Source organism: Cetorhinus maximus, chromosome 34, assembly GCF_964194155.1.
Source record: "Cetorhinus maximus chromosome 34, sCetMax3.hap1.1, whole genome shotgun sequence".
NCBI classification, from domain to species: domain Eukaryota; kingdom Metazoa; phylum Chordata; class Chondrichthyes; order Lamniformes; family Cetorhinidae; genus Cetorhinus; species Cetorhinus maximus.
The window spans coordinates 4,985,528-5,010,184 of record NC_135912.1 but is presented as its reverse complement, the minus strand read 5'-3'; the positions used below and the strand labels follow the sequence as shown (position 1 = coordinate 5,010,184).

Genomic DNA, 24,657 nt, shown 5'->3' with positions numbered 1-24,657 from the left:
ATGGCGTGCACCTGGCGAGGTCAACTTCTTTCATGATTAATGGGGAGTTGCCGCTGGATTGTCCTCTTTGGGGAGTGTCCGTAAATGCCAGGCTATGCTTGAGACCGGGTGGTGGTAGTGCAGGCTACGTGGAGGATGACCGAGGATAGGTTAAGAGAAAATGGTGGAGCTGAGGCCGGGCAAAGGTAGAAAGGATAGTGCAGGCTGTCCAGGTGCTCTTTAAATATGGCACATGGACCTTCAGCCCCATGAGGTAATGGCGGGGACAACGACTTCCTGCCTGCTCCTGTCATGAGATTCGCTGAGCTCTGCACGGATGCATAGGTAATGAGCTGACCAGCGCAAGATTGCACGCGGTCAGCCTCCCCCCACCGCCCCCAATGGAAATCACTCTGACTTCTGCACCAAGCACAGAGCTCAGACTCCAGGACGGAAGATTCCGGCCTTGGAGTGGGACCTGAACTCTCAACCCTCTCCATTCACGTGAACCTGTTACCGCTGAGACAAGCTGACACTCAGCAGCCTCGAAAACAAAAGCAACAATACTGCGGATGGTGGAAATCTGAAATAAAAACAGAGAAAGCTGTGGCGATGCTGCCTGCTCTGCTGAGTGCTTCCAGCATTTTTTTGTTTGTATAACTCATTGCCCTTGATTTGACCCCAGGATGTGCCTATTTAGTCCACTTCCCACGATGAATGTTGGAGCAATGGTCTTAAAGGAGCAGCCAAAGATCACAATCATGCTTCAAGCATCAAAAGAGCAATGCGATGGGAGAGCAGCCAGTACATCAATAATTACATAAAGGTGTGGAAAAAACACATGTTTTAGGACTTGCTTCACAATGCAAAAGGCAGAAATTAAGCTCTTGGAAATCAAGCCCACAGTGTACAGGACAATATGTTTAAATAGTTATAATATTTTAATAAACATAGAACTGATCTACAATGGCTCAGCATTAGTGTTAACCCTTCCCCCACCCCCACCAACTCACAAAACATTTGGCCAAGTTAGTTCTCATCATTTCTACAATGCTTTTAACAGGTTACCAGTGAACTTTAGTCCACGAGTTAAGCAATACAAAGATCTGAGGCGTAATAGCTGACAGAGCTTAAAAAGTACAAAAGACATGAAACGCTCGCATCCCGTATTCACAGAACTCCATAAAACAATGCCCTCAGCAGCAAGCTACGCCATTGATTAACAGACACTTTCTGCTGTAGATGTGTCATACTCAAAATGACTCCTCGGGTGCGGGTTATCTCTCTCTCTCTCTCGTCCTCGAGTTCAAAAAATTGCGAGTCCTTATACCCTGAGCATCCAGGTTACCACAGTCTCTGTGGCTGGGTTGTCCAGGCAGTGTAGAGTTGGACAATTAGCTTTCCTTTCGAACATTATATTCCAAAATGAACCAGGCCATCCTCTTCCTTTCCCTTTTTGTTTATTTTTCTTCTCTTTCTGCTCCTGTTGGTACTATACAGTATTGTGCTTAGAATGCAAAGGTTACAACTTATAATCTGCATCAATAGGCTCTTTCAGAGTCTGCTGGCGTTCAACTGGGGCTATCAGCTTGTCGTCAGATTGCAGGCTTCTGTGTCAAGGAAAAACAGTCTGACTTTCCCTTGTAAGAAATTTAAATACGCGTGAAAAATGGTTCTCAGTGTTCTCGTGTTAAAGGTGGTCTGTAACTCCCGTTCCCGATTAAGGGTATCCTGCGCAAAAGCAAAAGAGGACATATTAATCTGTCATGCAAGCAACCAGCAGGAAGAGAGTGCATTGCGTAAGTACACACTAGGGAGACTTTCAACTCAGGAGACTATAGGTTCAAACTGAGACCCAGGAAAGGAAGGGTGGGGAAGGACCATTAGGGCCCGTCACTCTACCTATGAGGCTGGAAGTCTCTCTCCCCAGTCTACCAGCTGTTATGTGCCTATGGCTATTCAACGTTGAGCAGTCTCAATCTCACTTCTGAATGCATAGATTCCCAGCACAACACCCACCCTTAAAGAGCGGCAAGAGTGGCTATGTTTCTGGACTAGTAATCCACAGGCATGGACGAATGATCCCGAGACTTAAGTTCACTTCCAACCACGGCAGCTGGGGGAATTTAAATTCAATGTCGCAAATAAATCAGGAATTCTCTTCTCCAGCGAGCAGTGGAGGCTGGGTAATTGAATATATTCAAGGTAGTTAGACAGATTTTTGATAGACAAGGGAGGCAAGGGTTATGCAGTGGCACATAAATGTCTTATTAATTACATTGTTAAGGTTTAATGGCAATAACATTGTTAAACAAGTGATGGGTATTTGTACACCTATAAATGGGGATAGCTGGGACACTGGCGGGTGGGAGTAGTGTTGACTGTGAACTAAGTCAATAAACTCTGCAGCAAAGAAAGCTTCTGTATTTTAGTTTTAAGTTTATCAACAGGCATGGATCCAGTTAACAGGGCATACAGGTAAGTGGAGTTGAAACCACAATCAGATCAGCCATGATTTTATTAAATGGCGGAGCAGTCTCGAAAGGCCAAATGGCCTACTCCTGCTCCTAAGTCCTATGTTCCTACGTGTGTCTGGTAACGGAAAAGGTTAACACCTGACACTGTGCTGATGGACAGGACGTATGTTTGGTAATCCTGAACAATATTGATGTACACCAGTAATGTACCCCAGTGTTATACAGAGACAGACCTGTCCCTACAAGTACTGTACCCAGTGTTATACAGTGACAGACCTGTCCCCACAAGTACTGTATCCCAGTGTTAAACAGTGACAAACCTATCCTCACCAGTACTGTACTCCAGTGTTATACAGTGACAGACCTGTCCCCACATGTACCGTACCCCAGTGTTTGCAAACCTCCTGCGTAACAAGTGCACCAGATTGTCTGTGACCCCGTGGGCCTTATTATTTGCCCTTTAACTTCACATTTTTTGTATCATTCTTACAATACTGGTGCTCAAAGGTACCACTGACTACAGAGACTAAATTTAGAGCAGTTAGAGGCACAATAAAGATTTTGAGGCAGTGCATTTTTCATTCACATAGCAGCACTCTTGTGCCATGGCACGGCCAGAATTAGTCTGCTTCAGGGACACCACCTCTTGCCCATCCTTCCCTCCACCTATTTTCTATTTCCCTCTTTTCTCAAAGACCTATTTCATGCTGGGGACAGTTCCATCGGCACTGGCAGATCTCCAATACCAAGATCTCCAACCTACCATTATTTCAAAAAGTGGCCCTAAACAATAATTATCAGCAAGCTATTCGACCAAGGAGGTCCAGCCTTATCCTGTCGTCAATCTTGCGCATGAATGGGTCTACTTTCCAGCAGGGGTGGTGGGGGGGTGCAAATTAGGCAACGATAAGAGTGGGATCACTAGCCGTGCTTTTTTTTTTTGGCCCTCTCTTTTTTTCAGCCTTGGGTTTTGAGGCTAATTGTAGCTTCCCTGCTCGTTTTCTTCAGTAACCACTGGCAGAGGGTTACTGTGTACACATTGTCCAAAGCTAGCGAGCAGCGGAGATTGGCAGCTTGGTTTACTGACCCACAATATTGTGCCATGATGGGATTCAGGGTAACTGCCTCCCCCACCTCCCCATCTCCGCAACCGAACATGCCCCTCAAAGAAAATGGAGTGCAGGTGTATTATGGGTGGGTGGGGAGGTGGGGGTACAAAGGGAGAGGGGAAGAGTTTGGGCCAATTTAAATAGGAAATTGAACAGATATTGACAGATAAAGCAACAAAGGGATGCAAGAGATGGGGCAAGGTTTCCACTTCTGCATTCTACCTTAATTACTTTACATACTGTTCGTTTCTATACGGTGCAATAATGCTTCTCCAAACTTTAGAGCGAAATATGGGGAGCCTATCTAGTCACCAATGAAAGAAAATACCTAAAGAGCTTGCGCTTACATAGTGCTTCTTTCTTCAAAGCATATTTCTTCAAAACATCTCATTAATGGTTCAATTTGAATGAATTACACTGCTTATTCCTGTTGTTATGTGGGTAGTCTTTTTTTTGTGTGTGTGTGTGTGCAGAGCAAGATCCCGCAACTAACAGCTTGATGAGAGGCCAGTTTTTGATGTTGTTGGTCCAGGGAAGAATACTGGTCGGGAGATTGGGTGAATTTCCCCCTCTTCTGACAGTGCAGTGGAGTGCTAACTAAACATGCTCCGCACCACGGCAAGCAGATGGAGCTTCAGTTTGATGGATCGTTGATGTCTTAGGCAAGGGAAGTGTTCTTCCCTGCCTTCCTCTCATCTCCTGCAGATGCTGACACATGCTTTCTGCATCCTGGGAAACTTAACCTGGTTACTGGCACTAGATAAACGCAAGTTGGTGCACGAGGACAAGCCAGGAACATCCTTGAGCAAATGTAAGCTACAATTTGACTTATCATTAGCTCTCTGCTTGCAAGGTCATATCTGGGCTGGAGGGACTGTGTATGGGAACAGCTAAGTGACAAGAAGCAGACAGCTGCAGTAACTGACAAAGATGATAAACAGTATCTTTTGGCACCTGGAGCCAGCCTGTTATGGTAACAGACTAACTGCACTTGCTACATAGTCTTAGCATCCTCTTCTGTAAACACCCTCCCTCAACAGCAGAATATTAAATACTAGTTACCCATGGTCAGTTAATAAATATTAGGCTTTCCTAAACATACAGAGTGGTAAGGAGGACATTATATTTTTTTTTAATTAAAACAGCACCACCTACTGGGAATAGCCTGGAACTACATTGTGACAGACTACTGTTTACATATAGGATTTCCATTCTAAAGAAAGACTTGCATTTATACAATGTGTTCATGACCACCAATGTTTCGAAGCACTTTACAACCAATGAAGTCCCCATTTTTGAAATGTAGCCACAATATTTACATTGGTATTTTCAATTGCAATCATAGCAGGAAGTTAGATAGTTAGTGACCGTAGACACAGAATTTAATGTATAAATTCAAAGTGTGAACTTATCATTAGTCACACCAAATGTCACCAAACCAAAACTTTATTGCTTCGCTGCTATTCTTAAGGCCTCACTTTTCACCCACTGTTAATATCCAAGCCAGTGTCCCTTGTAAGTACCTTCTTAATTAAACCCCTATGTTCCCTTGGGGCACAGTCACTCACTCGCTCCTGTCTTCTTTAACATTACCATCAGCACTCACTGTCTACTGTTACAATCAAAAATATAAGCTAATGGTACAGTCAAGTGTTTTATTTTTGAAATGCTTATACTCACTGTTTAATTTTGAATAAACAGTTCACAGGACTTTTTATATTTTACAATCCCTTATCAATGGGCGGTTTCCCATAAAAATAGATGGGGATTTAGGACTGGAGCTAATTATAGCAAATATTGGTAAAGACGGTTCTAGTTTTGGGAAGCAATACTGTCCAAACAAACAGCATGTCCAAAATAACTAATTGTTCCGACCTCTTGCAGCTCTGCACTGTGGTTCAGTGTTGCATTCCTGCTGGGCTCTGCTGCTCCCAACCCTTACAGTCCCAGCCTTCATTGACACTGCATTGTGCTCTCATACAAACATACGAGCAAGGAGCAGGAGTGGGCCATTCAGCCCCTTGAGCCTGCTCTGCCATTTAATAAGATCATGGCTGATCTGATAGTAACCTGAAATCTGCATCCCACCTACCCCCGATAACCTATCACCCTCTTGCTTACCAAGAATCTGTCCACCTCTTCCTTAAAAATATTCAGAGACTCTGCTTCCACCACCTTTTCAGAAAGAGAGTTCCAAAGACTCACAACCCTCTGAGTGAAAAATTTTTGTCTCATCTCTGTTTTAAATGAGCAATCCCTTAGTTCTAAGTGACCCCCCCAGTTCTAGATTCTCCCACAAGAGGAAACATCCTCTCCAAATCCACCCTGTCAAGACCCCTCAGGATCTTATTTGTTTCAATCAAGTCGCCTCTTACTCTTAAAAACTCCAGTGGATACAAGCCTAGACTATCCAACCTTTCCTCATCAGACAACCCACCCATTCCAGATATTAGTCTGGTAAACCTTCTCTGAGCTGCTTCCAACGCATTTATATCCTTCCCTAACTAAGGTGACTAATACTGTACACAGTACTCCAAATGTGGTCTCTAGTGCCCTGTACAACTGAAGTATAACCTTTATACTTTTGTATTCAATTCCCTTCGCAATAAATGATAACATTCTATTAGCTTTCCTAATTATTTGCTGTACCTGCATACTAGCCTTTTGTGATTCATGCACTAGGACACCCGGATCCCTCTGCACCTCAGAGTTCTGCAATCTCTCACCACTTAGATAATATGCTTCTTTTTTATTCTTCCTGCCAAAACGAACAATTTCACATTTTCCCACATTGTACTCCATTTGCCAGATCTTTGCCCTCTCACTTAACCTATCTATATCTTTTTGTAGTCTCCTTATGTCCTCTTCGCAACTTACTTTCCTACCTAACTTTGGCAACCATCCCATCCATCCCTTCATCCAAGTCATTTATATGGAGTTGCGAACAGTTGAGGTCCCAGCACTGACCCCTGTGGCACACCACTCGTTACATCTTGCCAACCTGAAAAAGACCCATTTATGCCTACTCTCTGCTTCCTGTTAGCCAGCCAACTTTCTTTACATGCCAATATGTTACCCCTATACCATGAGCTTTTATTTTCTGCAGTAACCTTTGATGTGGTTCTTTATCAAATGCCTTCCGGAAATCTAAGTACAGTACATCCACTGGTTCCCCTTTATCCACAGCATCTGTTACTTCCTCAAAGAACTCCAATTGGTTGGTTAAACATGATTTCCCTTTCACAAAACCATGTTGACTCTGCCTGATGACCTTGAGCTTATCCAAATGCCCTGCTATAGCTTCTTTACCAATAGCTTCTAACATTTTCCCTACAGCAGATGTTAAGCTAACTGGCCTGTAGTATCCCGCTTTCTGTCTCCTATCTTCCAATCTAATAGGATCTTCCCTGAATCTAGGGAGTTTTGGAAAATTAAAACCAACTATCTCACTAGACACTTCTTTTAAGACCCTAGGATGAAGTCCATCAGGACCCGGACTCTAGTCAGCCCGCAGCTCCAACAATTTACTCAGTACCACTTCTCTGGTGTCTGTTATTTTCCTGACTTCCTCCCCCACTTCCATTTCCTAGTTTTCAGCTGCTTCTAGGATGTCAGTTGTATCCTCTATAGTGAAAACTGATGAAAAATACATGTTCAATTCATCTGCCATCTCCTTGTTTTCCATTATCAATTCTCCAGACTCAATTTCTATAGGACCAACACTCACTTTGTTAACTCGCTTCTTTTTAAAATATTTATACAACTCTTACTATCTGTTTTTATATTTCTGGCTAGCTTTCTTTCGTATTAGTCTTTTAGTCATTCTTTGCTGTTCCTTATATTCTGTCCAATCTTCTGAACTGCCACCCGTCTTTGCACAATTATATGCTTTATCTTTAAGTCTGATACTATCTTTAACCTTTCGAGTTAACCGCAGATGGTGTGCCCATCCCTTGGACCTTCTCTTACTTGTTGGAATGTATCTATTCTGTGTATTCTGAAACATCCCCTTAAATATTAGCCACTGCATTTCTATTGACCTATCCCTTAACCTAATTTGCCAATTCACTTTAGCCAGCTCAGCTTTCGTGCCCTTATTTAAGTTTAAAAACAAAGTCTCAGACCCACTCCTCTCTCCCTCAAAATGAATGTAAAATTCAATCATATTGTGGCCGCTGCTACCTAGGGGTGCCTTCACTATGAGATCATTGTTCACTCCCATCTCATTGCACAATACCAGGTCTAGTATAGCCTGCTCTCTGGTTGGCTCCGGAACATGCTGCTCTAAGAAGCATTCCCAAAAACATTCAATGTGCTCCTCATCTAGTCTATCTTTGCCCATCTTACTTTTCCAGTCAATATGTAAATTAAAATCTCCCACGATTATTGCCATGCCTTTCTGACAAGCTCCAATTGTCTTCCTTTATGCTCCACCCTACTTTCCTGCTCTCCTTCACACTGTCCACCACCTCACTGCATTTACAGTACCATTATCCCAACAGGAAGTACTCAACTGCTGTTACCTCTCAACCTGTGAACTTTGAAACCAGAAAAACGCAGGTCCTAAAAAATCATAATTACACAACCTAACAGTTTTTGCACTGTCAGGGTTAGCACTCTGGTCTTGGCGTCCAAAGGTCACGGGTTGGGTTCAAGCCCCACTCCAAGTCTTTAGGGCAAGGTAATTCTCTCTGTACCCTACAAAACATATCTTCTTCAACCAACACCACTAAAACATTCAACTTTGCAGTTTTGTCGGATCTTGCTGTGTGCAAAACTGCTGTTACATTTACCCACATAACAATCACTGAACTTAAGACTAATGTACTTAATGTGAAACAGTCTGTGTTTCTTTGCTGTGAAAAATCACTATATAATAAAAATTCAGTGGGCTTCGGTCTAAATTTTCACGCTTTTTAATCAGGTGTTTCAAACATTTATTCCATTCTGACAGGCTGTAACACAAGTTAAGGCTCAACATAATTTTAAAAATGAGGTAAGATGTTAATCCAACTGACCACAGAAATGTTGAGGTGAGGGAGGCAGGAACTTAGAACATATCAGACTTTATCCCTCAACTTTGCAAAGTTGGCTCGAAGGTTGCAATTGATCTGAAAGTATTTTGAAATTCGGAAATGCAACTAGGAGAGTGGGACACCATTTATATTATTCTGAAGAATCAGGATAGTTGGGAGATAGAATCCTGCTCCAAGCTTACTTCCATTTTCTCAGTGTTGGGAAGGGAGTTTGGGGGTGGGAGTGAGGGTGGGGGGGTGTTGGCGGGCTTCAGTGGGGAGACAGAAAAAGGCTAACCAGCAAAGACACAGAATCAGCTGCACCAGCAGAGTGGTTTGTGACACAGTATATGCTGCAAAACCTGGACAATATCCAGGCTTGGGCTGACAAGTGGCAAGTAAGATTCGCACCACACAAGTGTGAGGCAATGACCATCTCCAACAAGACAGAATCTAACCATCAGCCCTTGGTGACATACAATGGCATTACCATCACTGAATCCCCCACTCGCAACATCCTGGGGGGTTACCATTGACCAGAAACTGAACTGGACCAGCCATATAAATACTGTGGCTACAAGAGCAGGTCAGAGGCTGGGAATCCTGCGGTGAGTAACTCGCCCCCTGACTCCCCAAAGCCTGTCCACCATCTACAAGGCACAAATCAGGAGTCTGATGGAATACTCCCCACTTGCCTGGATGAGTGCTGCTCCCACAACACTCAAGAAGCTCAACACCATCCAGGACAAAGCAGCCCACTTGATTTGGCACCACATCCACAAACATTCACTCCCTCCACCACCGACGTACAGTGGCAGCAGTGTGTACCATCTACAAGATGCACTGCAGGAACTCACCAAGGCTCCTTATATAGCACCTTCCAAACCTACAATCACTAACATCTAAAAGGACAAGGCAGCAGACACATGGCAACGCCACCAGCTTCAAGTTCCTCTCTGTGCCACTCACTATCCTGACTTGCTTCACTGTTGCTGGGTCAAAATCCTGGAACTCCCTCCCTAACAGCACTGTGGGTGTACCTACACCACAGGCACTGCAGTGGTTCAAGAAGGCAGCTCACCATCACCTTCCCAAGGGCAATTAGAGATGGGCAATAAATGCTGGCCCAGCCAGCGAAGCCATATCTTGTGAATAAATTTTTTAAAACTGACATGTTCATTTGGTTTTCTCCGATGCCATTTTAAATCGCCAATCTAATTTGAGTCCCCCTCCTAGCACAGTCTGAGGTTTAAGCCCAAGCCATTCACTTTAGGATGGTTTCCCTCTCCTTCTTACCTGCTTTACTTGCATTTATATAGCACCTTCCTCATGTCATAGAACATTCCCAAGCACTTCACACCATGCGGTCAGTCTGAATTTTACATTCCCCCCGCCAGCGGGTTTGTAGGTGGGGAATGAGCGTAACATTCCTTGGATGGCATTCTCGCTAGGTTCCCGCTGGTATTGAACTCTCTGCAATTTTACACGGGGAGGGGGGGGGAGCGGAAGGTGGGGGTGAGGTGAGGCCTTGGAAGCCCACTCTCATCACAATTGATGCCCTTAAGTGGCCAATTATTGACCGCTTAAGGGCTGTTAAGTTCCTGGGTATGGGGGGAGCCCGAAAATAATCGGCTTCAAGCCTCTGGCTGAAGGGGGCAGGGGCGCCTCCATCAGAAACCCCCTTCTAACTTCAGGCGCCAGTCCCTTAAGGTCCGGCAACTGCAGGACCTCCCCTCCACCGCAAACCCACCCTGGACTCTCCCCCGATACCCCAATCCCCCATTGTCCACCCCTCTGGGCCTCTCCTACCCTCCTCACCCTGAGACCCCCAAAACTTGCCTCTTCCTGGAATCCCAGGACTTCAGCCCCGGGCTCTGCCTGCAGTCCCAGCCCTGTCCATGGCAGCTTCTGGCGCTGCAGGGACCAGCGAGCTGCCGGCCAATCAGATTAATCAACAGCTCTCTAAGGTGGGACTTCCTCTCGAGTGAGGGGTGGAAGCCCCGCCTGCAGCCAATTGACGCTTGTTGGGGTGTGAAATGGCTACGGGGCAGGCAGTGTCAACGGATGTGTTCCCCGCCGACCCTCTGGGCGGCAGACAGGGAAACCCCGCCATCTTACAAATCCTGGCCTTAATCTTTTGCAATAACTGCTATTTTACTGTTTAGCCCACAAATAGCTTTGGCTTCTCTTTTCAGCCCATTCTAGCTGCCTTGCATCGTCAACTCAGCAATGTTTTACAAAAGTAATTCTGTTTTTCACAAATTTCTCTCCTCCTCCCCTGAAGGTGCTGACTCTGATGATAGTATGGTTCTGCCTGACTGGTTATCCTGCTCTCTCTCATCCAAGTGTCTTTTTTTAAAAAATGCATTCATGCGTTGAGGGGGTAATGACCGTCGATCAGGACAACTTCTTGCTCCTCCCTGAACCCGCCCATGGCCTCTTTACCATCTGCCAGCAACAGGTTAACTTCCCAGTCAAAAGATCAGCACCCCTTACAACTTGGCACTGCACTGAAAGCCTAGGTTACAAACTCAAGCCTTAATTCAGGAACCCACAAACCTTTGACATGGAGGGAACTATGCTTCTGACTGGGCCAAGCTCTAAGCCTCTAAGCTGGGGAGGGGGGTGGGGGGAATTAATAAAAATGAGAGAGGCAGATGATTTAAAAGAGGCAGAAAATACACATATTGACATGTACAGATGAAAGGATGCTTCTATGAACTAACATGTGAAGGTTTGAAACTGAAGATGTAATTGTGTTTTGAGCTTTCCAATCTATAGCCAGCCACTCGGCAATCTTATTCCAGGAAAGCTAACCCTATTCACAGAAAGCTGTTCCTCATCCAATAAACTGTTGATTGCATCCTGAGGTCAATATCCTGTGGCCCCAGGCATGGGGAACGAACGACAGGATGGGTTACGTGACACAGAGCAGGAGTGAGGCTCATTATTTTTATTTATCCCCTGCCTTTTTTCCAGTGTCAATATTTGAAGGTTGCTGCTAGGTTAAATTGCAGGCGTCAATGGGAAAAAAAAGCCCTGTATTGGAAGGGGATAAGGCAGGGTCACCAAAGCCAGCTGAAAAGTTAAGTAACACTCGGGCTCAGTAAGGGTGGGAGGTTGGGGGGGGCAGGGAGATGACCCTGGAAGGGAACTTGACATCCCATCACTGTGGAATTGCCAACTCACTCCCTTCTGCCATGTTAAAGACAGAGTCCCTTAGAAACCAAACTACTCAAAAGATCACTTGTTGGTTTGTTCGGTTTTGGCATTGCAGTATTTTTGTTTAAACAGTGAGTATTGATGACGTGGAGGAGTTCCTGAGCCCGATGAATGACAGAGTTTAGTTATCATCGGTACAGGCACTTCAGCTAACCAGCATGTCAATGCAACCACACAGATTAATCCAGCTGCCTTGCATCGTCAGCTACACTAACAGCTCACACTCTGGTTATTTACTCCACCTCTTGAAATTATTCGTCAACTCAGCAACGTTTTATAAAAGTAATTCTGTTTTTCCCAAATTTCTCTTCCCCTCCCCTGAAGGTGCTGACTCTGACTATAGTATGGTTCTGCCTGACTGTTTACCCTGCTATATCTCATACAAGTGTCCTTTTTTCAAAAAAATGCGTTCATGCGATGTGAGTGTCACTGGCAAAGCTAGTATTTATTGCCCATCCTTACTTGCCCTTGAAATGGTGGTGGTGAGCTGCCTTCTTGAACCACTGCAGTCCATGTGGTGTAGGTACACCCACAGTGCTGTTAGGGAGGGAGTTCCAGGATTTTGACCCAGGAACAGTGAAGGAACGGTGATATAGTTTCAAGTCAAGATGGTGTGTGACCTGGAGGGGAACTTGTGAGTGGTGGTGTTCCCATGTGTCTGCTGCCCTTAGATTTAATGTTTGGAAAATGCTGTCTAAGGACCCTTGCTGAGTTCAGCCTGTGTGAACCTAGGCGGTTCATTGGACGAATTACAGCTGAGCCTAATCCTCTTCTTGCCCAATTTCCAAAGTTCAGCATTCTCCAGGAGCAGGATCCCAGGCTAATTTTGTTCTTTTAAAGAGCTGGCACAGTGACAGTGGGGCCAAATAGCCTCCTTATGCGCTGAATCATTCTATGTTTTTCTAGCCCGGAGGCCGAGTGTTATTGCATTGCCAGAACATGGATGAGATCCACTAACTCTACACAGATCTCCTAAACCATGGGGCCATATGATCAGTAAGCATCATTACAACTCAGTTATTCAGCTCAAAAAGGTCACCGTCATTGTTTACACTCTGAACAAGCCTCTTTCGCCCCACTTCACCTCACCCCATCAATGTATCCTTCTCTCCCTTTCTCCATCGTGTGTTTATCTAGCTTCCCCACTGTAGGACCCAGTACCTCCCACCCCTCCAACTTCCTGATTTACTGACTGCATCTCGACTGATGTTAATGCAGCTCCCTCACATGGTCAGGGCCAGTGCCTCCTCCTAGCCATTGCGCCGTGTTTCTCATAAGAACATAAGAAATAGGAGCAGGAGTAAACCATACTGCCTGTCGAGCCTGTTCTGCCAATCAATATGGTCATGGCTGATCTTGGGCTTCAACTCCATTTACCTGCCTGCTCCCCATATCTCTTGATTCTCCGAGAGACCAAAAATCTCCCAGTCTTAGATGTATCCAACGATGGAGCATCCACAACTCTCTGGGGTAGAGAATTCCAAAGGTTCACAGCCCTTTGAGTGAAGTCACTTCTCCTCATCTCAGTCTTAAATGATCGGCCCCTTATCCTGAGACTGTGCCGCCCCACCCCACTCCACGTTTTAGACTCTCCGACCAGCGGAAACAATCTCTCAGTGTCCACCCTATCAAGCCCCTTCAGAATCTTGTAGGTTTCAATGAGATCGCCTTTCATTCTTCTAAACTCCAGAGAATATAAACCCAATTCACTCAGCCTCTCATCATAGGATCACCCCCTCATCCCAGGGACCAATTTAGTGAACCTCCTCACTGTATCTCTCCTGATATTAATTCAGCTTCCTTCAACTGTTGAGCTCAGCTATCGTTTGTTACTAAGTGAATCTCAAATAATGTTAATCCCGCTCCCGTGTAACGTTGGGCTCAATAATTTCTCATTGCTAGCACGTCTGACGAACAGCTCAGAAATCCAACTGGTACAGAACAAATATTCATCTATTAATTAATATTCAAAATGATGTCCTGCATCAGGTTCCTCCGCTTTGTGCTAAGTTACTCAGGTTAGAGGCGGACATTACAATTGGTCTCTCCTCAGGCTAGGAAAGTTTCCATTTCCGATCAATATGCAAAACACTCGGAGCGGGCTTTATATATGTGGACACCGTGGGAGGGCAGCACTGGGCTTGGCTGTGATGGCTCCATTGTCAAACATCCCAATGGCACACAGCCAGTTAGGCAGGGCATAGATGGACTGCCCGCTGTCCTATGGATTGCAACAGGCATCAGTCAACTATACCGACTACAGGAAGGGGGGAAAGGATGAAAACTGCAAAGATGGAAAATGGGTAGCTGCAAAGACTACCAACACCCCCATCCGCCCCGCCACCTCACCACATCCCACTAAAGGGTGCTAAGACTCCACCTTCGATTCCCCAACTTTCTCTGTATCCTATGAACTTACTTGCACCACTTACCGGTGTGCTGAAACTTCTCACCATCTGCGTTATGCTGCGGATATTACTGTAGCTCCTTTCTATTAGATACAGCATGCTGCTGTTGACAGTTACGTTCTGGGCCTTCTGGACTGCAACAGCGAGCAGCTTGAGGCCAGTCTGAACCTCCTCGGCTTTCGTTCTCGACTGCGGAGACACAAAAATTAATGCAGTGTTTGATCATCCCAATGGAACAAAATATTAGCTCTCATTGAGGCACGAAACAGCGCTAGTGGAGAGAGAATCGTCCAATGGCTCATTGAAACGTCCCATTAAAGTGTCAGACCGAAATTCCAAATAAGTGGGCCTGCAATTTCCTGACCCTCACTCCCTACAAATTCCCCTCCTCGCCTAGACCACCCGATCAGTCCTTTATGCATTATAGCAGAAGTACTCATAAAGTAGCCCATAATATGACAATCAAAACAAATCCCATATGCTGTACTAACAACACTTGGCATCTCACCAATGACATTTTGCCAGCAGCCACACCTGCAGTGTACTTGTGAATGAATGACCTGCATTTATATAGCACTTTACAAGACCACAGGACATCCCCAAGTGCTTTACAGCAATGAAGTACTTAAGCTTCATGTTGTAATGTAAGAAAAATCGGTAGCCAATTTGTGCAGAGCAAGATCTGACAAACAGCAATGCGATAATCAGCTATTTTTAAAAAACATTATGTTGATTGAAGGATAAATATCAGCTAGGACATGGGAGAACTCCCATAATCTTCTTCAAAATATCGCCAAGGGTCTTTTATGCCCAGCTGAGGGGACAGATTGGGGCCTCGGATGGTGTCTCATCCAATGCAACACTCCTTCAATATGGTACGAGACTTTCAATTAAGCGCAATTCTGAGAGTGGTGCTTGAACCGTCTTACTTAACGTTGACAGCTTGAACTAATCAATAAGGGCAGGAGTAGTGTACCATGTCATGGACAATATAATATTCTGCCGGTTAGGTGGGGCTGTGGCCTGTCCTTTAAAGGCATTAAAATTTAATTGCTGTAGATAAGCACTTCTGTTGGTCACATCCTGAAGCCAGTTTGCACCTCACTGCTTACTCTTCTTAGATAATTTATTTTAAGATGCTCCTTAGTCCTTGGCACATTGCCCCACCTGGTCAGTTGTGACCTGCTGCTACTTCAGGAGTGTAATGTTTGTCAGGCAATTGGGTCCAAGAGTGGTGTGTACCTTCAAGTGGACACTCTGAGTGTGATTCTTTTCAATCGTGACACTTTGAAGTGTGATAGGTTCAGGTTGGACACACAATTAGATATCAGACAGGCAGATATTCAGTTTCAGAAATAGCTTCACTTCGAGAATTGTCAGTGACCCTTGGTGTGCAGATATATTCTGCATCACTCAGAAAAATACATAAGAAAGGAAACCAGTTGTTTTTTTTTTTCAAAACAAAATCCCCTGAATCAAAACCTAACTTTGAATTAGGAGCCAAATTTTCCTTTGAAGAAAAATATTTAACCCCTAAATTGATCTGGCAATTAATCTCTAACTGACCCCCTCAGCACAATTATTATACCACAAAGCTTCAATGGGAACACCAAAACACACACAGCTGGACTTCAGCAGCAGAATACACCACCATGCATTACGTTGTACAATTCTCCAATCCTTATTAATCGACATACCAATTACCTGCCAAGCTTTGCCATTCCCCCACCTTCTCCCATAGCCTGCACATTTTTCCTTTTCAGGTAATAATCCAATTCCCTTTTGAAAGCCTCGATTGAATCTGCCTCCACCATATTCTCAGGCAGTGCATTCCAGATCCTAACCACTCGCTGTATGAAAAAGTTTCTCCTCATGTCTACATTGCTGCTTTTGCCAATTACCTTAAATCAGTGCCCTCTCGTTCTCGATCCTATTACCAGTGGGAACATTTTTTCCCTATCTACTCTGTCCCCTCATGATTTTGAACACCTCAATCAAATCTCCTCTCAACCTTCCCTTCTCTAAGGAAAACAGTTCCAACTTCTCCAATCTAGCTACGTAACTGAAGTTCCTCATCCCTGGAATCATTCTCATGAATCTTTTCTGCACTCTTTCTAATGCCTTCATATCCTTCCTAAAGGGTGGCACCCAGAAATGGATGCAATACTCCATTTGAGGCCAAATTATACAAGTTTAACAATGATGGTGTCACATTGTGGCACTACATCAAATATAACATCAAGTTAGACATCCAGCGCCAGCAAGTGGTACAATAGCACTAGATACATATTAGATCTTTCTAGGATTCCTCATCCATGTGCCTCTGCCCCAGCCTCTGTGAAATAACAGAGTATTTCCCATACCAACCATCCTATGGACTCTATGAGTAAAATTGACAATTAGGTAGTTTACCCTGAAAGTCTTCAGATTTCTGAAACTCTCAAGTTTTCTATAGCCATATCTCTCTGCCACTCCCTTCTGTCAGCTTCATCCTTTGCCTCTTCCTTTTGTTGATTTTGTACCTCAAGGTCCACCCGCTTCTGCAACATTTCTTCTATTCTTCATAGGGCTATAGAAACATAGGATCAGGAGTAGGCCATTCGGCCTGTCAAGCCTGCTCCGCCATTCAAACAGATCATGGCTGATCATCTACCTCAATGCCCAATTCCTCAATATTGCCATATCCCTAGATATCATTAGTATCCAGAAATCTATCAATTTCTGTCTTGACGACACTCAATGATTGAGCTTTCCACAGCCCTCTGGGGTAGAGAATTCCAAAGATTCACCACCCTCTGAGTGAAGAAATTCCTCCTCATCTCAGTCTTAAATGGTCTGCCCCTTATTCTGAGACTGTGTCCCTGGTTCTAGATTCACCAGGCAAGGGAAACATCCTATCCACATCTACCTTGTCAAGCCCTGTAAGAATTTTGTAAGTTTCATGAGATCACCTCTCACTCTTCGAAACTCTAGACAATAGAGGCCCAGTTTCCTCAATCTATCCTCATAAGACAATCCTGCCATCCCAGGAATTAGTCTGGTGAACCTTCATCTTGTGGTTGGACATCAAAGATTTCGCAAACTGGTATTAGGATTTATCTGAAGAATTTTAACCATGTAAAGATTCATGGGCACATTCAAGCAATATTAAATGACTTCAACCCACTAGATTTGCAGAATTGGCAAAAAGACAATAGGATTCAGCCTCGAAACCCTCAGGAGTACATCCAACCTCTGGACTGGAAATTTCAAGTTCAGTGTAGAAACTAGTTAAACATTAGGGAAAATTGCCCTGTGCATCTTGAAATTTCCAGGCTGATGAATGTGAAACTTGTCCGTTTTCCAATGGATACCTCTTCTAAGCTTTGAGCTGGACTTATCAAACTCTTCACGGGTCGCTGTTGAAAGCTTTTGGCAAGGAAAAGACCGATTTCTCATGGTGTTACAGATTTTATCAGTATTGATGTTCGCTGATGTTTTCCACCCTGACTATGTCGCAGTTGATGACTCCTTGATCTCTCAAACTTCCATCAAAGCATGAACCAACCCATGCCAGAACTAAGTCATGAAATAGTGAAGATGGCAAGGATTTTGAAGATGACAATTTTGCTTCTAATCCTCCGACTCCAGCTATCTTGTGCCAAGATTCTCTCACATCGATTTTATATGCATTACTCCACTTGTCCGACTCAAAAATGCTGACTAGTCAGCAAAAATTGATGCAATTTCAAAGATAAAAAAAGTTGTAGAATCCTTGAGGTGTTGTCACCTCCCAAGTCCATTCCCATCTTTCCAGGAACTCCATGTTTGAATCCCTCCAATCAGATTTCCACCTCACCACAGTACCAAAATGGCTCTTATCAAAGTCACAAATGACATCCGATGTGACTGTGATAAAGGTAAACCATCCCTCCTCATCCTTCTTGACTTGTCTGCAGCCTTTGATACAGTTGACCACACCATCCTACTCCGCTGTCTCCATTATAAAAGCAAAAAACTGCGGATGCTGGAAATCCAAAACAAAAACAGAAACAGAAATACCTGGAAAAACTCAGCAGGTCTGGCAGCATCAGCGGAGGAGAGCACAGTTGACGTCTCGAGTCCTCATGTCCCTTCAACAGCCCTGTTGAAGGGACATGAGGACTCGAGACGTCAACTGTGCTCTCCTCCGCCGATGCTGCCAGACCTGCTGAGTTTTTCCAGGTATTTCTGTTTCTGTTTTTGCCGCTGTCTCCATTGTTGCCCATCTGGGTGGGTCTGCACGTGCCCAGCCCCATTCTTATCTATCCAATCATAGCAAGAGTATCACTTACGATGGCTTCTCTTCCCCCTCTAACACCATGATCTCTGGTGTTTCCCCAAGGATCTATCCTTGGCCCCCCTCCTATTTCTCATCCACATGCTGCCTGTCGGTGACTTTATCCGAAAGCACAGCATTAGTTTTCACATGTATACTGACGATCCAGCTCCACCTCACTACCGTCTCTCTCAACTCTCACACTACTGCTAAATTATCACACTGCTAAACCAATACTGGATGGCCAGAAATCTCCTCCAATTAGACATTGGGAAGACCAAAGCCATGGTCTTGAGTCCTTGCTACAAATTCTGTTCCCTAGCAATTGACTTCACCCATCAACTGTGATGCTGAACCAGACTATTTGCAACCCTGGTGTCATATGCGACCTCGCGATGAGCTTCCGAACACATATCCACACCATCACTAAGATGCGTATTTCTTCATCTGTAACATTGTCCGACTCTACCTTTTCCTCAGCTCATATGCTCTTGAAACCCATCTATGACACCTCTAGATTTGATGATTCCAACATACTCCTGGCCGGCCTTCCAAAGTCTCTATAAACTTGAGGTTATCCAAAGCTCTGCTGCCCATGTCCTTACTTGCAGTAAGTACTGTTCACCCATCACCCTTATGCTTGCTAACCTGTACTAGATCCCAGTCAAGCAACACCAAAGTTCTAAAATTTACATCCTTGTTTTCAGATCCCTTCATGGCTTCACCCTACCACATCTCTGTAATCACCTCCAGCACCACAACCCTCCAGATATCTGCACTCATCTAATTCTGGCGTCTTGAGTATCCCCAATTTTAAATTGCTCCACATTTGGCAGCCATTCCTTCAGTTGCCTGGGCCCTAAGCTCTGGGATCCCCTCCCTTAACCTCTATGCCTCTCTTTCGACATTTTAAGAGCTTCTTAAAAGCTATCTCTTTGACCAAGCCTTTGGCCACCTGCTCTAATATTGCTTTAATGACAAAAGAACATCAGGAATAGGAACAAGAGTAGACGATACCTCCCCTCCAGCCTGACCTGCCATTCAATACAATCATGACTGATCATTGGCCTTAACTCCTCTTTCCCGCCTACTCCCCATATTCCCTGAGATCAAAAATCTGTCTATCTCAGCCTTAGATATATTCAACGATGGGGCATCCACAGCCTTCTGGGGTACAGAATTCCCTTTGAGTGAAGAATTTTTTCCTCATCTCAGTCCTAAATAATCAACTCCTTTATCCTGAAATTTTGTTTCCGTGTTCTAGATTCTCCAGGTAAGGGAAATAACCTCCCAGTGTCTACCCTGTCAAGCCCCTTCAGAATCTTTTACGTTTCAATGAGATCGCCTCTCATTCTTCTAAACTCCAGACAGTACAGGCCCAATTTGCTCAGCCTCTCATCATAGGACAATCCTTTCATCCCAGGAACCATCCTAGGAACTAATCTAGTGAACATTTGCTACTCCAGCTTCAATGCAAGTGTATCCTTCCTTAGACATGGACACCAAAACTGCACAAGTGTGCTCTCATTAAAGCCATTTAAAATTTTAGCAAGACTCCCTTGTTCTTGTACTCCAATCCCCTTGCAATAAAGACCAATGAACCATTTGCCTTCCTAATTGCTCGCTGTACCAGCGTGCTAACTTTATTCCTTGTACCAGTACACCCAAGTCCCTCTAAACATAAACATTTACAAATGTCATGCCTTTTAAAAAATATTCTGCTCTCTGTCCCTACAACCAAAGTGAATAGCCTCACACTTCCCCATATTATACTACATCTGCCATCTTGTTGCCCACTCACTTAATCTGAAAAATATCTTTACAGTGTCTTTGTATCCTCCTCACAGCTTACATTCCTACCTCGCTTGGTATCATCAGCAAACCTAGTTACATTACTCTCTGTCTCTTCATCTAAGTCATTAATATAGATTGTAACTAGCTGAAGCCCTAGCACTTATTCTTGCGGCACTCCACTAGTCACAACCTGCCAACTTGAAAATGCCCCATATATCTCTACTCTCTGCTTCCTATCCGTTAACTAATCCTATATCCATGCTAATATTATTTCTAACTTCAAGAGCCCTTAACTTGTGTATTGATCTTTTGTGAGGCACTTTATCAAATGTTTTTTGGAAATCCAAGTAGCTGCTGGTTCCCCTTTATCTACCCTATAATTACATCCTCAAAATCTCTAATCACAGAATCTCAGATTCTTTACAGTGCAGAAGGAGACCATTCAACCCATTGAGTTTGCACTGGCTCTCTGAAAGAGCATTCTACCTAGTCCCACTCCCCTGCCTTATATCCGTAACCTTGCACATTCTTTCTTTCCAGATAGCAATCCAATTCCCTTTTGAATACCTCGATTGAACCTGCTTCCATCACCCTCTCAAGAAGTTTGTTCCAAACTCCAACCACCCTCTGGGTGAAAAATTTTTTCTTCATATCACTTTTACTCCTTTCGCCAATTATTTTGAATCTGAGCCCTCTAGTTCTTGATGCTCTCTTCAGTGGGAACAGTTTCTCACTATTTACCCTGTCCATACCTGTCAGGATCTTGAATACCTCCATCAAGCCTCCTCTCGGCCTTCTTTTCTCCAGGGAAAACAGTCCCAACCTCTCCAATCAATCCTCATAGCTACAATTCTTCATCCCTGGAATCATTCTTGTGAATTTCCTCTGTACTGTCTCCAATGCCTTTACATCCTTCCTCAAGAATGGAGCCCAGAACTGGATGCAGTACTCCAGATGAAGCCTAAATAGTGTCTTATACAAGTTCAACGTGACCTCCTTACTCTTGTACTCAATGTCCCTATAAATAAAGTCTAAGATACTATATGCTTTATTAGCTGCTCTCAACATGCCCTGCCACCTTCAATGACTTATTTACATATATACTGAGGTCTTTTTGTTTCTGCTGTTGGCCAGGGGCTGCAGCTGAATTGTTGACACAGGCAAAAGCAACTTTTGACCTGAAGTAACCTGAGTCCAGTTGCTGGCCCGAGTAACTTTTGAAACCTGACTCCAGTCACTGGGTCCGAACTGGCTGGAACCAGTTCTGTAGTAGCTGACTGTCTTGAAGACAGAGGAAATGTGATGAATCCTTATTTAGATAAGGGGGAACGAGGTGATCCTGTAAGTCTTGGAACAGAGCCAATGGAGAAGATGCCACAGATCAGGCAAGTAGGCCTAAACCACCGGGAAGAGAGACAGCACAGCTTGAAGAGATATGATTCAGTATAATACTGAGAGGATTTCGGACATGGGGCAGCGAGACTCTGGAGACCAACCATCACAGAAGCAGAAGAACCTACGTCAGCAACGTAGAGACGCAAGAGAGAGAGAATGGAACGCCTGGCCAGCATCAGCTCTCCTTTTCGGGTATTAGCTTTTATATTCTGTGACCACTCAGGGAGAGTCAGAGAAACCTAGTGAGCGTACGTTTAGATCCTAGTTTTGGGTATAAAACTGTATAACCTGCTGTAAACTGCATGTCTATATTTAACCAGACGTATAAGCTATATGTAGTTGATCAAATGACGTGAATAAAGCGAATTTAACGTTAAGAGAGAATTGACTCTTCTCCTCTGTGTACTAAGCCAATAACCGTTACCAGTGATCTCCGGCAACACTGCACCTCCTTTAGAGTTTTTCCCTTTATTTTCTACTGTCTCCATATTCTTCCTGCCAAAATGAATCACTTCACACTTCTCTGCAATGACCTTCAACTTGTCTGCCCAATCCACCAACATGTCTATGTCCTTTTGAAGTTCAAGACTATCCCCATCACATTTGACAATGTTTCCAATCTTCGTATCATCTACAAGTTTTGAAATCACAGCCTGAACACCACAGTCCAAATTTGTCAAACACGATTTCCCTATTGTTAAACCAGGTTGACTTTGTTTGACCTTACTATGATTCTCTAAGCGGATTGTTCAGACTTCCTAAATTTCAAAATTTTCCTGACGACTGATGTCAGGCTAATTAGCCTGCAGTTCCCTGTTTCCTTGCTCTGTCTTTTCTTGAATAGCAGAGTTGCATTTGCTAACTTCCAATCTACTGGGACTGTTTTATATTTAAGTGGCTCAGCATCAGATTTTGCTTTAGAACACTCCTGTGTGGCACCTCGGGGCATTTTAACAGCGCTTCGTAAATATAAGTTATTGTTGTTTCTGAAAATAAGTGGCCCTGTTAAGGAAAGACCCTTATTACAGTGAAATTATGGAACAATATTAGATTTTTAACATCTGTTTTCTGATCCTTGAAATTGCAAATGCTTTCAAAACAGTTCAGAAGGATCTCAAAGTGTTTGTCAGGGAGGTTTCCCAATTGATATAGCATCTATAATGTTCTAGTTTTTTCAATCTAACAGAATATAAAACTAGGTGGACTCAACTGCAGTTGAATTAAAGACAGCTTTGTGCAGTGGTTCCTTGACCATTGTGAACTAAGCTGAGACTGCCAAAGCTCATTTCACATTGGACCCTCTTAGAATAGGCTTTCATTTGATAAGTCTGCACTTGATTTAAGTCCAGGAGTGAAAGACCCATGTCCAATCTCTAAATGTCCTTTCATCTCATCACCATGGGTAACATGGAGTGCAGACTGAATGACACAAGGGTGCAAAATTAAATGGGTTTAAGGGAACTCCTTACTAAGCACCCAACAGGTATAATAACAGCTGATATGGGAAGTGGAAATGTACAATACAGAACCAACATTGCACGTCACATTATTAGGTGCCTGAATTATCCAGGCAATTATTCCAACTACGGCAGCTGCCACCATTCCACTTGCCAATCTGGAATTAGGACAGTTTTATGGGTTCAAATCTGTCCTTGTAGCTCTCCTCGGACAAATTAATTCTTTTTGTTTTATTCTCAATTATTTTTTCCCTATTTTTTCTTCCTCCTCCTAGATGAAGTTGAAATCTTGCTCTAGTTGGTCAGGATTCCGGGCCAGTCAGATAATAACATTTGGACTAGAGTTGCTAGCCTGTAATTTGGTGCCAAGCCAAATACCCTTCCATTTATATTCTTATCAGTATGATCGTGAAAAGAAAACAAACTTACATCCTTTGTTTCCCATTCTCTGTAGTTGACATTGGTTTTTGGAAGAGTAAAATTTCCTGGGAGATTGAAGGCTTCCTCACACCGTTTCTAAATGGAAGGACATGACAGTCAGACAAAGAACCAGCCGCACCTACTAATACTCAGTTTTAATTGCTACCTCAAGGGAAAAGCTTTTGGAGCAAGTGGCATGGGCAGGAAGTGCTGCACCTTGGGGAGGTGCGATGGCATGACTGCCACCATCTTCCCCCACATGGCATGGGAAAAGTTGGTCTTTGTCCGTCGGGGCAACAGCAAATTGGCTGCCAGTTTTACACGCATGTCAACAGGTTCATTGTTTCCTCTTTTCACACCATCACCAAGGAGCGTCTTCACACCAAGTGACTTGCTGATTTCAGCTGAGTTGTCAGATGGGCAAGGGGGGGCATGGGGAGGTGGTCAGCAGTCATAGCGAAGCAGCAGAAAGGCGCCAGGACAGAGTTGGCACGTTCCACTCAGAGTTCGCTGGCTGCTCATAACTTGATTTGGAGGTGCAGCAAGCAATCGCTGCTTGGCCTCTAGGATGGACATTGTTCTTCACTGCTGAATTTATATGCCATTTTAACCCATAGAGGAATAATTTGTACATGCTCACCCACTGAGCACTCTACTACAGCAACCATTTGTCTTTCCATAAAGCTCATTTTGTAAAGGAAGACATCTCTCAGTAATTTATAGAGCGAGGGAATAGATTTGAGTGGACACTGAGGGGAGGGAAAAGACAAGGTCATGGTGTGAAGATGAAGTACACTGAAAGAAGAGACACTGGAATGTAGGAGTAAGCCATTCAGCTCCTTGACCCTGTTCTGCCATTCAATTAGACTATGGCTGATCGTCATTCAACTCCATGTACCCACCATTGTGCCATACCCTTTGACACCCTTGCCTAATAAAATCTGTCAATCTCGGTCTTGAAAGTTTCTATTGATCCCAGTCATCCGTAGGCTTTTGGGAGTGAGAGTATCAGATTTCCACCATCCTTTATGTGAAATAAGCACTTCCCAAGAGCACTCCTGAATGGTCGAGTCCAAACTTAAAG

General features: G+C 44.0%; 1 protein-coding gene across 3 annotated transcripts in view; it reads right to left on the bottom strand.

The window, feature by feature from the left end:
* Positions 1 to 897: 897 nt before the first annotated feature.
* Positions 898 to 24,657, bottom strand: part of epoa (erythropoietin a) — a 41,742-nt gene continuing 17,982 nt past the window's right edge. For all 3 annotated transcript variants that reach the window (XM_078533831.1, XM_078533832.1, XM_078533830.1), the window contains exons 3-5: positions 23,583 to 23,669; positions 14,235 to 14,399; positions 898 to 1,710 (exon numbers count right to left, since the gene is read on the bottom strand). In XM_078533831.1, coding sequence (XP_078389957.1) covers positions 1,564 to 1,710; positions 14,235 to 14,399; positions 23,583 to 23,669 — 399 coding nt within the window. In that variant the 3' untranslated portion in view covers positions 898 to 1,563. The remainder of the gene's footprint in view (positions 1,711 to 14,234; positions 14,400 to 23,582; positions 23,670 to 24,657) is intronic.